Here is a 13,515-nt window from a genome sequence, read left to right as displayed (position 1 = left end):
TCACAAATCAAACAATCCTTTCGATCGATATTTCCTGATTATCAGCGAAGGTTAAAAGCTTAATAACGAGTGCTGATAATGAGACCCTTCGTGTTTAAACAGCAGACTCTTAAATCATTTTCGTGCATATTTTTTTTTATCGTTCAGGGGGAGGTCACGTTCGAAAGTTGTTGAAGTGGTAAGAAGCCTAAATATAGAAAGCATCTGATTATAATAAAGTCAACTCTGAGTAATAAAACGTGTCCCCAAGCTGTGGAATGAGAAGACCCACAGACGAGTGTACGAGTGGGTTTTAATGAAAAGACACCTGACACACGTGACTGATGACAACTGAAGAAGAGGAGCTTTTGTGAGGCTTCTTCTTAACTTTTCGTAGCGGTATACGAAACCGCTTGATTGCTGCATCGAGTTGGCCTTTGTTTCAGTGGATTATAAGAGAGAACGCGGACCTGCGCGCCTGGTTAGTCGTTTGAGAGGTTCGTGTGTGGGAGGTCGTGTTATCGTGACGTTCATTGACGTGAACTGCAACAAAATATTCACAGGAAAAGTGTGGTTTTCAACACTAAATACCACTTTTCAGTGTGAAAATTTCGGTCCGATAACACTGAATACGGCTCATCGCTTTGCCGTGACGAGATAAAGGAGAATTCCCACCATGGAGTTCCGTATTACTTATCAGCTAGTATGAACTCCGGTAGAAATATAAATTTTTGAAGGTGTACCTGAGTTTTAGTTCTCATCATCAATAGTTATCCGGATGGTCGTGCGCTTTCTCATTGCCTATTAAAGCGGTTCACATCTGTTTACATGTACTATGTTGTGCTTTATGTGATTCTTCACGCAGTGTTTAAGCAACATACCTCGTAAGTACAATACACATTACAATATTTGTGTATGTACTATAGTAAATGTTAAGAAATTGTTTGCAAAGTTTGTTTTCATTAGTTTGGATACCTGTTTAAAACAGATGTTGAGACCATTAAATCGTTTTTTAGCGTTTATTTACATACAATACAAATTGTTTACTGTAATTGAATTGTTCATCAGGCATTCATACTGGGGACCGTGTACTCTCCTTACATAGAATTCGCTATTTATAAAAGGGAAAACATACATACGCGCCCATTTACTTTTCTTCTGTATAGGCATATTATATTATATATATATATGTATATATATATGCCTGTATGGCAGTATGTAGTATGAGGTATGTGATCCTGCGCTTTCAATGTCTAATGATTTCGAATTTGGTATCAAATCCGCAAGATACTATTTTTATTTTTTCAGCATTGTTTTCTGTTTTAAAAAATGAATCTTATATCAGTTTCGTTATCAAGACTTACGAGGTACTATGTGCTGGGTAAATTGAACTGCCTTTATTCAGAATGAAACGTAATTTTCAAAACTATAATAATAAATAGTAAAACACAACTCTCAAAGGCAAGCGAATCATATTAATTAATCCTTTTACCTATTTAGGTACATTACAAAAAATAAATATGATTTTAATTACGAGTTTTATGAATATATCTAAGTTAAGTTTACCTAACTATTTATGAAACTTTCCTAATGGATTTCGTTCTTTCTGTTGCGCACCCTTTAAAATGGTAATTCTAGGGTGATAATCCTAACTACCTAAATATTTATGCAGTTGTTAATTTTATTTGTCTCAAGTATCTTAGTTCATACCTATTATCTATCTATTTTGTTGTTATGCTGTATCTTTGTTCTTATTTGATCCCAAATTGACATGGTATTACACTGATTTTGTCGTTGTAAACAGAATTGGATTATTGGAGAAAAATAAAATAAAAAAACGGTTCTCTTAAAGATAATAAAAAGTAGAAAAAGTTTTTCAAAGACAAACTTCTCGAAACAGATAATCTCTAATGTAATTCGAGAACAGCAATATGCTGTATAACTGTTATATACACCCTATTTATCGTAAAATAAAAGTGCACATATGTATTTAAAATAATGTCTATGTTAGGATTTGACTTCATCAAACTCTGAAGATTCCGAAGATGAAAATTGTTAAGCAAAACACCAACTCAACTACCTAATACATGCAACCTACCAAACTAAATCCATTTATCTAAATAAAGTAAATGACATATTTAAACTTCAAACAAATGCTAATACTTATCATCGATAATCGTACAAATGCCTCACTGTTTACGACTAATCAGAATTACTATATACGTCTTATTATTGATTATGCAGAGATTGGGGTGTAATTTTTTTAAAAAGCTGCAATATTATTAATTACCAAAAAGTTTGTAGAATAAATTATGTAAGGCATTCGCGGCCGTTGTCCAATGCGATATTAGTTTTGGATTTGTTGGTCGTCCTTTGGAGTTTTTTCTTCTAGACGTTTCGTCGACGATTGATTCAGCGCAAACTGGCGAGGGATGTTTTGGAGTGCATATTTATATTTAGGCTTATCGATGTTCAGGGTCTCTAGTTGACTCGTTTCATGGTTAATTGGCTTTTTTCTGTTCGTTGGTTTTTAGCACCGGAACCCAAGAACGATTAATTTTTTGTGATTCTTCTATTCAGTTAAAGTGTTTTTTACGTTTCTGTATCTCTAATAACCTCCCGATACAGTTCGGAATAGTGAAATGATTCATTGACATATCTGGACCACACTCTAGGTTTACATGTGGTTTGTTCCAAGTCCTTCATAAATAAATTTGCAATTACCAGATTTACTAGGCATCATTTAGTCATCCCATCAATCTGTTTATCGATATTTCCTTTTCAACAGAAATATATCGTGGTCAGGCTTAGCTAAAGACAAATTAGCGTCGCCCATTGTGTTCACTGTTGATCTGATATCACAGAATTAGTAAAACCGAACTCAAGGAATAAAAGTAAACATTTTCTTCATTTTTCAATCTTAACGTTTCATATACCTACATAATTCTAATTGGTAATTCTTCAAATTTATGAACAAGGCAATCTTAATTCTTCATTAATACTTAAACTTTTACAGTAACAGATTATGTAAAAGCACACGCAAATCTTGTGGAGATTCAAGTAGAAAATCCTCAAATCATAATCTTTATTGAGTTACAAAATTCACGTAGATTAACAAATAATTTAAAAATTCTTGGAGCTTTCGTTCACAATTCTCCCTGTTCACAAGCTTATTAAACAGAGCATTTTCTTTATATTATAGTAATAAAAGAAAAAGGTAATTTAAACACAATATGTTTTTAGACGCAAACATAGTCTAGCTATTATACTGGTTTATAAAAATTAATTTGTTTATTTCTACTTTTCACTAGTACCTATTCTATTCTATCGCGGTTTTTCTTTGTCACTGTTAGTCTGAATCACCAGCAGTTCCGATAACTTTTCCTTTAACAGTCACGCGAACATGATGGCCAGTAAATACTTCGGTCACCTTTAAAAGTAACTAGAGGTCTTTGTCCTTTATCTTGTGCACTTTGTTCATATTTTTGCTTCGATTAGTTTAAGTACACATTACCGTTTTATTTCTGATCGATTATTTTTTTTGAAGCTGACCAAATATGGTAGGTAACTGAACCCAATCAGCTAATACCTAATCTACTTGAGAACTACGATATTGTTAAAGTTGTATAAAAATTGAAATCCATGTAATGATTTTTATGTTGATTTTATCAAACAAACGGCGATGTGCGAAAGTAATAAGGACATCCGTTCCCAATTATCCCATTCTCATCTACATTTTGTACAGACTTGTTTCAAATAGGTAAATTGATATTTTGGATTTGAGGTCATTGATATGTGTGGTAGTTTTGTTACAGCTGCACATTTACTGTTGTGTAAATTAAAGATAAGTAAATTGTGACACTAATTAGTTAAAAGGTTTGATACTGCCCTACATCCTTTCCATTAATTACCGATTTAGTTTCTATTAGATTTCAAATGTATTAATGGTGAACTTTCATGTTTCTTTTGTGCAATATTTCATTTAGCTAATGCTCATTTTGCAAAATCAGTTGACTTTTCAGAATATTTTCAAAATTCATTGTACAACTTAAGAAAACAGTAAATAATGTTTTAGCGATTTTGTATTGCTTTTCTGCTTCCGCGCTCTTCTTTGAAGTCATTATGCATTAAAAATTCAGTGGTTAAACACGCTTATTGCCCATAAAAAAATATTTGCAATATTCCTTTTGTTTGAGAAAAGAGTTTGCGCAATGGTCTGCTATCAACACAAACCTACCATGAAAACCACTTGTGGTTATTAATAGAAACAATAATTTTATTACATGAAACTATACGGTAGCACTTACGAAATAAGTTGGTAATAATTTCTTAAGCAAATTATGATCTATTTTTGCATCGTTGGAATTAATTATTTTTCATAATGATTCATTCTAAATTATATTACAAGTAATTCATAATATCAAACAATATGTAGATGACTTATCGTCGTTTACTGTTTTCTACGTGATGCATTATTGTGTATTAATTAATAATTCCTATAATTATATGTGTAGTCAGTACTTACAACATCATCAGTGTCCATAATTATGCCAGAAATAACAAAAGATAAAGATTTTTACACACTTTTTATTTGAAAAGTTTTGCCTCTCTTGGCTTCTTCAGACTATGAGTACTTAGTACTACTAGTAGTAGTCTTAAGAATAAGTCAAGAGGGGCGAAACAACTGTTACTTTTTAAATGTGTGAAAATAATGATGTTTATTTTTCATTTTGATATGGATATTCGTCAAGTTAGGGTCGAATCTATTCAGTATAACAACATATGTTGAACTGTGAAGTTATAATGTAAAATTGTGGTTTTATTATCCTGGATTTCAATTCATCGGCAGTGCAGTAGTTGTTCTTAGGAAAGGTTTAACTACGTAGTACGATTTATTCCAATTTAGTGGTTCAATATTATTTCGTAAACAATAATTTATTGTTAGGGTACACATAAATACTATTATTGTTTGTTATACGGATGAGTGATAAATAAATAACTTCAATGTAATTGACCTTATGAATTTAGTATAGTATACAGTAGGTTTCCTTAGGCTATAGTACTTGTAGGTACTTTCAAATAAATTTTGTTCGAGTGTCGAATTATTATTAAATCATACTAAACTTTTTGCTCAATTCATCAACCTTGATTATAGAATAAACACGTCACCTTGTTGTACCCTTGTACTTAAAAGGTCACGGGGAAAAAAGGAGCAATAATTAGATTACATATTATGTGGACAACGAGTGCCTGTAAAAAGGTTTTGCAAAAGAACGAGCCTTTTGAACGTAATTGATCGTAAAGATTAATCATAAAATTGTGATTGTCTATTTAGATACCTGTAATGTCTGTTTTACTTTCAATGAAATAAAATTGTTTAGTATTTGTAAGTATTTTGTATCGATTTATTGGGAAAGAAAACATTTTAATAATCTATTTCGTAAATGGGCACCTCACATACTACTAGAAATTATTATTGTCCACAAGGAAATCTACCTATCAAAATTGGTTGTTCAATGTAGAAGTCTTGAAGATTATATTTTTGTTATTCTGATGAGCAACTGTTATTGATAAAAGTGTTGAAAGGTAGTGGGTAAGTTTTATTAACATTAAAGTTTCCCTAGTGGAATTTTAGTTTTAAATTCATGTAATAACAACAATAAGTAACTTTTTCGCTATCTAAAATCATTACGAAATGTGAAACTGTAAGAAAATTAAGAATTAAATTAATAATCATTACGTTTAAGTCTGTCTAATTCTTAATATCGACTTTCGATCGAAAAAAAGTAAGCTACCAGGATCAAATTGGATATCATATCTACGGTTCTGCTCAGACATTTAAAAACATTTTCTGTATGGGAATTATTTATCGATCGATGTAACTAGTGGCTTTTATGGCGATGCGATGATCAGATCGATAGCTGTGATGGGTTAACATCCATTCGATTTCCGATCCAAATCCACCAGACGAGTGAAATATTTTCAAATAATAACAAATATTGGTATCACCATAAGATCATTCCAAAAGTCTTGTGGTTCTTACCGTTTGAAATTTTGGGGTGGTTCGCGCCCTGTCCAGAAAATTGCCGTAATTTTACAACGTAAAACCTTCGACCTCCGTACGAGAGTTGACGTGTGCGACCATTTTCGCATAACTTCTTTACAAACCGAAAAATAGCTCTGTTTCGTTTTCATAGGCAGGAACTGAAGAAAATTGCCTGTAATGAAAAAACTTTGCTCTGACTTCATCTCCAATTAACTTGCGTAAACAAAAATTTCAATTAAACCAACTAATTTTGAAATAACTGATGAAGCTTTCGAGGACGCACTCTTAATAAAAAGTTTGCGGTGGCATGTCTATTATTATTGCTAAAGCTCCAATAGTCTTGTCCATATTTACAAGTTTACGCACGTTAGTAGATACATAATGTCGATTTTTAAAAAAAGTTAATATAAATTATTACGAAATACCTACCCATGTAATCTAATAAACTGAAACTTTTTTAATTTTTTTAAATCTAGTTAGAATAGATTCGATAACCAAGTGATTTCTTCCATTGTGTCAGTTATCGTATCGATAGTACGTATAGATTGTCGGCAGTAGTTGCTGATATAATCAACTGTAACAAGCCAACAGAGCATTTAGCTGTGAAAATTTCCGGGAAAACTAGTCAATTTTTATCGTACTTACATTCGTACATGTTGAGATTATCTACATAACATATGGTGATTACGATATGCTGATGATGTAGGATAAAAATTATTAGAGAAAAATATTATATTTTCTATCGAAATCATTGTTTTTCTTAAAAGTTAAAGATTGTTTAATTATAGATAAAGCTATTCCCTTTTCGTTTGGTGACTGGGATATATCAGATTTATGTATGTATTCGATTTTGTTACACATATTTGTTTCTAAAAGAACGTCTGTGAATGCTAAAACGCTATGATAATGAAGAAGTGTAATATAGGCACCTAATATCTAATTATGTTTGAACAATATGCACTTAGCATTGAGGAAGTGTTACAGCTGTTTATTTTGGATTAAAAGCGAGACATGTTTACAAAGCGAAGCACTAATTTTAGCAAAGACTTCCTTTCCAAAATTTTTTGATACTAAAGGTTACCAAGTGACAATATAATTGATTGTCTTCGAGTGAAATACAATAAGCTTTCTCTGTGTTTTCCGATGCTATTTTCGACTGAAGTAAAAATAGCAGTCAGTAATGATATGTTGGATTATAAAATATTAAAGGATAAAAGAAATCGCTATTGGTTTATATTTATTAAATTCATACTTGCAGTATAAAGTGCTCAATAATTATTGTAGAAATCTGGAAGACACAAAAAAACACAAAAATAATCATCATCATCATAAGGTCATCAGTCCTAAGACTGGTTGGACACGTACCTCCACTCTTTCCTATCCTGAGCTAAACTTCGCATTTCCCTAAAACTAGAACAGCCCACATCCTTAACTATTTGCGAACAGTAATCTAATCTAGGTCTACCTCTACCCCTCCTAACTCCTGTTTCTGCCTCTAATATGTCTCTGACTAGACCTTCATGCCTGAGAAGGTGTCCTACCAACCTATCTCGCCTATTTTTTATTGACTTCCATAGAGTCCTCTGTTCTCCTATTCTTTCCAATACCTCTTCATTTCTAACCTTTTCTACCCACGATATCCTCATCATCCGCCTATAACACCACATTTCGAACGCTTCTAACCTTTTCTTTTCCGCCGCTCCCACTGTCCATGTTTCGCACCCGTACAACGCCGTGCTCCAAACATACACCTTTAACAACCTTTTTCGAATTTCTAAATTAACCGTTCGCGAGCATAGAAGTGACTTCTTTTTATTAAAGGCGACACGACCCTGCGCTATCCTCTGCTTTATATCCCTACTACTCCTTCCATCCTCACTTATCTGACTTCCTAGGTATCTAAAATCAGCCACTTCTTCTAATTTTTCGTCTCCTATCTTTATATTCGCTCTTTCCCTACTTTTTCTTCCCTTGCATATCAGTATTTTAGTTTTACTTTTATTTATTTTCATACAGTACTGATCTGTCAGTACCGCTTCCATTTTATTTAAAGCTATCTCTAGGTCCTCCTTGCTAGATGCTAATACTGCTATATCATCTGCAAATCTAAGCATACTAATCTTTTGCCCTTGCACATCTATCCCTACAGTGGTACAGTCTTTAATAAAATAATAAACAAATATTATTAGGGGGGCTTTTCTATTTAAATAAATATTAACTGTTGTTTTGGTGAAAAATGTGTTTAAAACACAAAGTTAATTTATTAATAATACAAAAAACTTAAATGATAACGTTAATATTTGCAATCCATTTTGGGCGTGAAAGTAGGAAGTGCTAATAAAGTACCTTTTATAATCCAAAGGTGAATGGATGAAATGGGATAAACTTTGATGTACTTCCTGTTGCAATAAAATTTGTTTTATAGCCGACATAAAACCGTTTTCTGAATTGTCCTAAATGTACGCACATAAATTAATAAGGAAACAATTAACCACGAACCTTTTCTGTAAAGATTGGTGACCTTAATAATTTATCGTTACGTATTTTACTATATATTTATACAGTAGGTACTTAACCTGGTGCTTAATCTTAATATTTTCGAGGATAATAGCGGTGTAATATTGTGGATGGGTAAACAAAGAAAAGATAAGTTACATTGGCCTTTTTCTACTCGTAAAAATCGCAAAAGTTATAAATTGTGTAGATAGATTCTCTTTCGGTACCTGGCTTTTAGACAAATGTGTAGATATGTATAAAACTGTTATCTCTATAGACCGATGTTTACTTACTTAAAGGATTAAATATTTTATTGTTCTAAATTCTCCAAAATTAATGGTACACGTACAATTACTACATTTTTCCTGTTTGTTTTCCACTTGCATTACAATTTACGCAAAAAAATAAATATCGTCAGTATTAAAAAGCATGTCAGTTGCTAATGTGGTGCTGCATTTAGTCTAAGGTATTTTAAAATTAGTATTTCAAGTTATAAAAAGTGATTTACTAATTAGGAGCATTGCTCGTATTAACTCCGTTAGCTTTTCCTTTTAAGTACATATGTATAAAGTATAATAACAGAACGTTGTGCTCTTCTGTCTCCATACATCGTTCAAAGAAATTGGAGATAATAAACTTAAATTGGCCTTTTGTTTTTTAATCACCCTTCTAACAATACATTGGAAACTTTTAACTGGACTTAGGTACTTTTTGTTTGGTATTGTAATAATTATTCATTTTTTTGCGAATAGTTTTATTTTGACTGAATTTGTACATGTTTCTTGTTTATCATTAAGAAAAACCTCAATTATGTACACGGCGATGAAAAGTGAATTAAACTTTCAGCTTGTAGTTGAAGGTTTTAATGTATTTTCTTAACGCCGTTTAAAAGTTCACATTTTCTGTTATGTCTCAAGGAGAATTTTTATAATTTCAGATAATGCAATTTGCCATATGCATCATCGCCAGTGGTAGGACAATGGCCCTCATTTTCACACTTTCGCACATGTTTTCGTCGGTAACGTCGACGTCGGCACCAGAAGACATACCCTCGGGTTCAGCGTTACATCACACGGCGTTTGGTGATAGTGGTAAGCAATTTAGTGACGATGCTCCAGATTCGTTGTTTGAACAATATGCACTTAGCATTGAGGAAGTGTTACAGCTGTTTATTTTGGATTAAAAGCGAGACATGTTTACAAAGTACACATTACCGTTTTATTTCTGATCGATTAATTTTTTTTGAAGCTGACCAAATATGGTAGGTAACTGAGCCCAATCAGCTAATACCTAATCTACTTAAGAACTACGATATTGTTAAAGTTGTATAAAAATTGAAATCAAAGAAATGATTTTTATGTTGATTTTANCAGTGGTAGGACAATGGCCCTCATTTTCACACTTTCGCACATGTTTTCGTCGGTAACGTCGACGGCGGCACCAGAAGACATACCCTCGGGTTCAGCGTTACATCACACGGCGTTTGGTGATAGTGGTAAGCAATTTAGTGACGATGCTCCAGATTCGTATGCGTATATTAATGTAACGTACAAAACGGAAATCGGTTGGATATGGGAGCAATCGGAAGCCGGTCGATACGGTGGTGGCAATATCGGTCCTGCGTTTGGTTATTTAGTTCATGTATCGTCCGAGGCGAACCCGCACGATCACACGGGTTGTCAGTTACCTTTCAAGAGCACACGTTCGGATCGAAGGTTGCCAAGAGGAGAACCTTGGATCGCCCTGATCAAGAGAGGTCGATGCAACTTCGAGATCAAGGTGGAAAATGCCTACAGAAGTAATGCATCCGGCGTTCTCGTTTATAACGATCGAGATTCAACTTCGCTCGACAAGATGAAACTATCGACTGACAGTGGAAGTAAGTACCTGCCTTTAACCCAGCTCATGTTCATGTTTCTTCATTTTTTTTTTGTGTTATCCTTCACTAATAACTGCGGAATTTTCGCACGGGGTCTTTCAACTCATGTTTCACGAACTAGAGTGAGTAAAAATGGTATGTTATTGGGCCCTTTCAGATTTCTCTACTGGATACCTATACAGAAGTGAATCTGTAGATAAAAATTATTTAGTTGTAAACGTATTGTGGTCTAGTAGAACTAATTTAAGAAGTACGCAGAAGAAACTCGCTGGATAGTAACAATTTTCTCTTCATTTTTTTTGATACGTACTTAAAAAGTTATCTATGCACCAAAAGAGACTGAATTTAAATTGATTTTTCTACTTTTCGCGCAATGAAAGTAAAATTATCTACTTTTCGGTAATTGTTTTATTCATGTCGCAACTAATTATGAGCGAATTACTTAGACTTTACCAACTTCCCGAAAGCTGTTCTTTGTTTCTTTTCCTTAGTAAAATAGTACTGTAACTCCACAGATTAATATTAACCTTGCAAGAATTGGAAAATGAAATTTATTTCGTTCTCCTTTTGAACCAGGTTCTACAGAAAAACTTGTTTTTATTTTCATTATACTAATGTGTTAAAGTATAATACCACATCGTAAGTATGTCTTAATTTTTTAGTGTCCGATACCAATTAATATTTTATACGCTATATCTACATGCATATACACCTGATGAAAAAATTCACTTCATTTGCTCTTGCAAACCTGAAACACCAATATGATCTTCAGTCACGTAAGCCATCGCAAGGACACGGCAACCTTATATTTAAAATGTACAGATTAAGATTCTTTGCTTGTGTATCATCTTACTCATGCTTTTTTCAAATATTATCTCCTTTCCGTAAAACAAAGAATGTTAAATGAAGAAAATAGGTAGCTTTAAACTAAAATACCGTTGGATCGTTATTGAGGATGAATAAATAAAAGTTAAATATTATTTGTTTGTAAGATGAACTGTTTACCTTTGCTTGCGCATGTTATTGAATTTTAAATGTGCCAAATAAAATAATGACAATCTCTCTAAGAAGTTCTCAAAAAAGATCTGGAAATAATACTAGTTAGTTAAAAGGAAATGCTATCGAATCAATTACGGATGATTAGACGGTAACTTGAGTATAATAAATTTAATAAGAAGGTAGAGCTAGCATTCGGAAATATAATAATTTGTGAGGAACATCGAAAAACATAGACTAAAATAATATACAGGATGCTGTATCTATAGCGAGCTTTCTATTACAGACCACCCTTGCAACGTTCCAAATAAATCTTTAAGAACCGATCAAAAAGTCGTTACACTAAACCAACGAATTTTTAATTCTTTTTGGTTGAGTTGAAAAACAAGAATTATATTGATAAGAAATAATTTAATAATCAATAAATAACACAAGTTAGGACAAACGACCTATCCCAATACAATCTTAATAACTAATTCTCAGGCATGAAGGTCTAGTCAGAGACATATTAGAGGTTGAAACGGATGTTAGGAGGGGTGGAGGTAGATCTAGATTAGATGACGGTTAAGGATATGGGTTGTTCTAGTTTTAGGGAAATATGAAGATTACCTCAAGATAGGAAAGAGTGGAGGTGCGAGTCCAACCAGTCTTAGGACTGACAACCTTATGATGATGATATTTTTTGTTATACATATTCAATTATTATTACTGGTGGTTGTTTTTTCTTTTTTCTCTTGCATTGCTGGGTACTTGGCGCCATTATCAGTTATCCTGCCGGATCCTAAAAAAGTGCCAGATCCAAACCAGGTACCAGGACCATCCCTAAATAATAAGGTTGCTGCTTCTTAACTCGGCATCGGTATGGTGGCATTTAATTACATCAAAGGGGTTATCAGGGTAAAGGAGATACGTGTAATACTCTTGATAAAGATATTAACGTCGAAAACTATGTAGAGTTTCAGTAAAAGGCTTTGAAATACTCCATCCACTTCATCAGTAATAATTGTGTTTAAATAAAATTGAGTTACGGCAGTCCACATTGATTTCTCTTTTAACTCATTCTAATTTAATAAGGAAAATCAGTTCCATTTAGCGTTGGTTTTACTACGCAATCCTTTGTTTCTACGTTTTGGTACTTAACGAAAAGAGAGTAATTTTTGTATTCAAATCAAAATCTGGTCATCTAAATTTGGTTCTTTTAGCATGTTATACAGTAGAAGCTTTATAAGCGAATAGCGCATTAGCAGGATGTGTAAACTAAAAGATTTTATAGTTTAATTTTATTACGTTGGTTGCCTGACCCAGTTTTCCCGTGGATTATTCAATACACAACGTTCATTGCGATTCATCGCCTTAATATTGTTTTAATACAAAAATTTCCCGGATCTCCTGTAATTAACGTGCTTGCGTCATTAGATGACCGAAATTTGGAATTTAATTAATCTATTGATCTTATCAGGAATCCGATATCATGATAGGGTTGACTATAAATTTTCTTGGATTAATTATATACCACAATCTGGTTCACCATTAAGCAGTAGTAATTAAAAGGTATATTTAGAAGCATTTTAATAATCTTGGTGTTAATTATTATCATTAAAACTTTACCTACTTGTTATTGGTAAAAACATAAAGGAATAATGCAAAACATTCGTGCAGGTTTTAATTAGTTTAATGAGAAATCTGTAACATATTTTTTTACTAAACGGTCATTTTCAAAGTTGCAATAAATAGAGTAAATGGTCCTTTGATCAAAACATATGTTAAAAATTTATTATTCCTCTATCTTTTTGTTTCACGAACAGGGCACTAATACTGCAGCTTTAAATAATATTTGCCTGTTATGTTCCAAATACCTCATCAGAAAATTATCAGTATTGTTCCTATATAATATTTTACTTTGTAATTAATTTTACATCTGATGTTAATGTAAACATCAAAATATTAACCAAATTGTTTATAAGAAACTATACCATTGTGTAAAGCAGAATTCAGATATTAATAGAAATAGTATACATAATTGAATTTTATGTCAAAGTTAATGATTTGGTTTTTTTATCATAGTGATTATGGCAATAAAATACATATATATATACATGTATGTATATTTGGTTTATAG

At 32.5% G+C, this 13,515-nt stretch overlaps 1 protein-coding gene across 2 annotated transcripts in view; it reads left to right on the top strand.

The window, feature by feature from the left end:
* Nucleotides 1-334: 334 nt before the first annotated feature.
* The window catches only part of LOC108733280 (protein goliath), a 61,089-nt gene continuing 47,908 nt past the window's right edge, over nucleotides 335-13,515 (top strand). The window contains exons 1-3 of one of the 2 annotated variants that reach the window (XM_025975975.1): nucleotides 335-863; nucleotides 9,459-9,492; nucleotides 9,897-10,400. In XM_025975975.1, coding sequence (XP_025831760.1) covers nucleotides 9,462-9,492; nucleotides 9,897-10,400 — 535 coding nt within the window. In that variant the 5' untranslated portion in view covers nucleotides 335-863; nucleotides 9,459-9,461. Of the gene's footprint in view, nucleotides 864-9,458; nucleotides 9,622-9,896; nucleotides 10,401-13,515 lie in introns of both variants that reach the window. The other variant, XM_025975976.1, reaches the window with a different exon arrangement.

Source organism: Agrilus planipennis, unplaced genomic scaffold (assembly GCF_000699045.2).
Source record: "Agrilus planipennis isolate EAB-ADULT unplaced genomic scaffold, Apla_2.0 scaffold12, whole genome shotgun sequence".
NCBI classification, from domain to species: domain Eukaryota; kingdom Metazoa; phylum Arthropoda; class Insecta; order Coleoptera; family Buprestidae; genus Agrilus; species Agrilus planipennis.
This window is presented reverse-complemented; position numbering and strand designations above follow the sequence as displayed.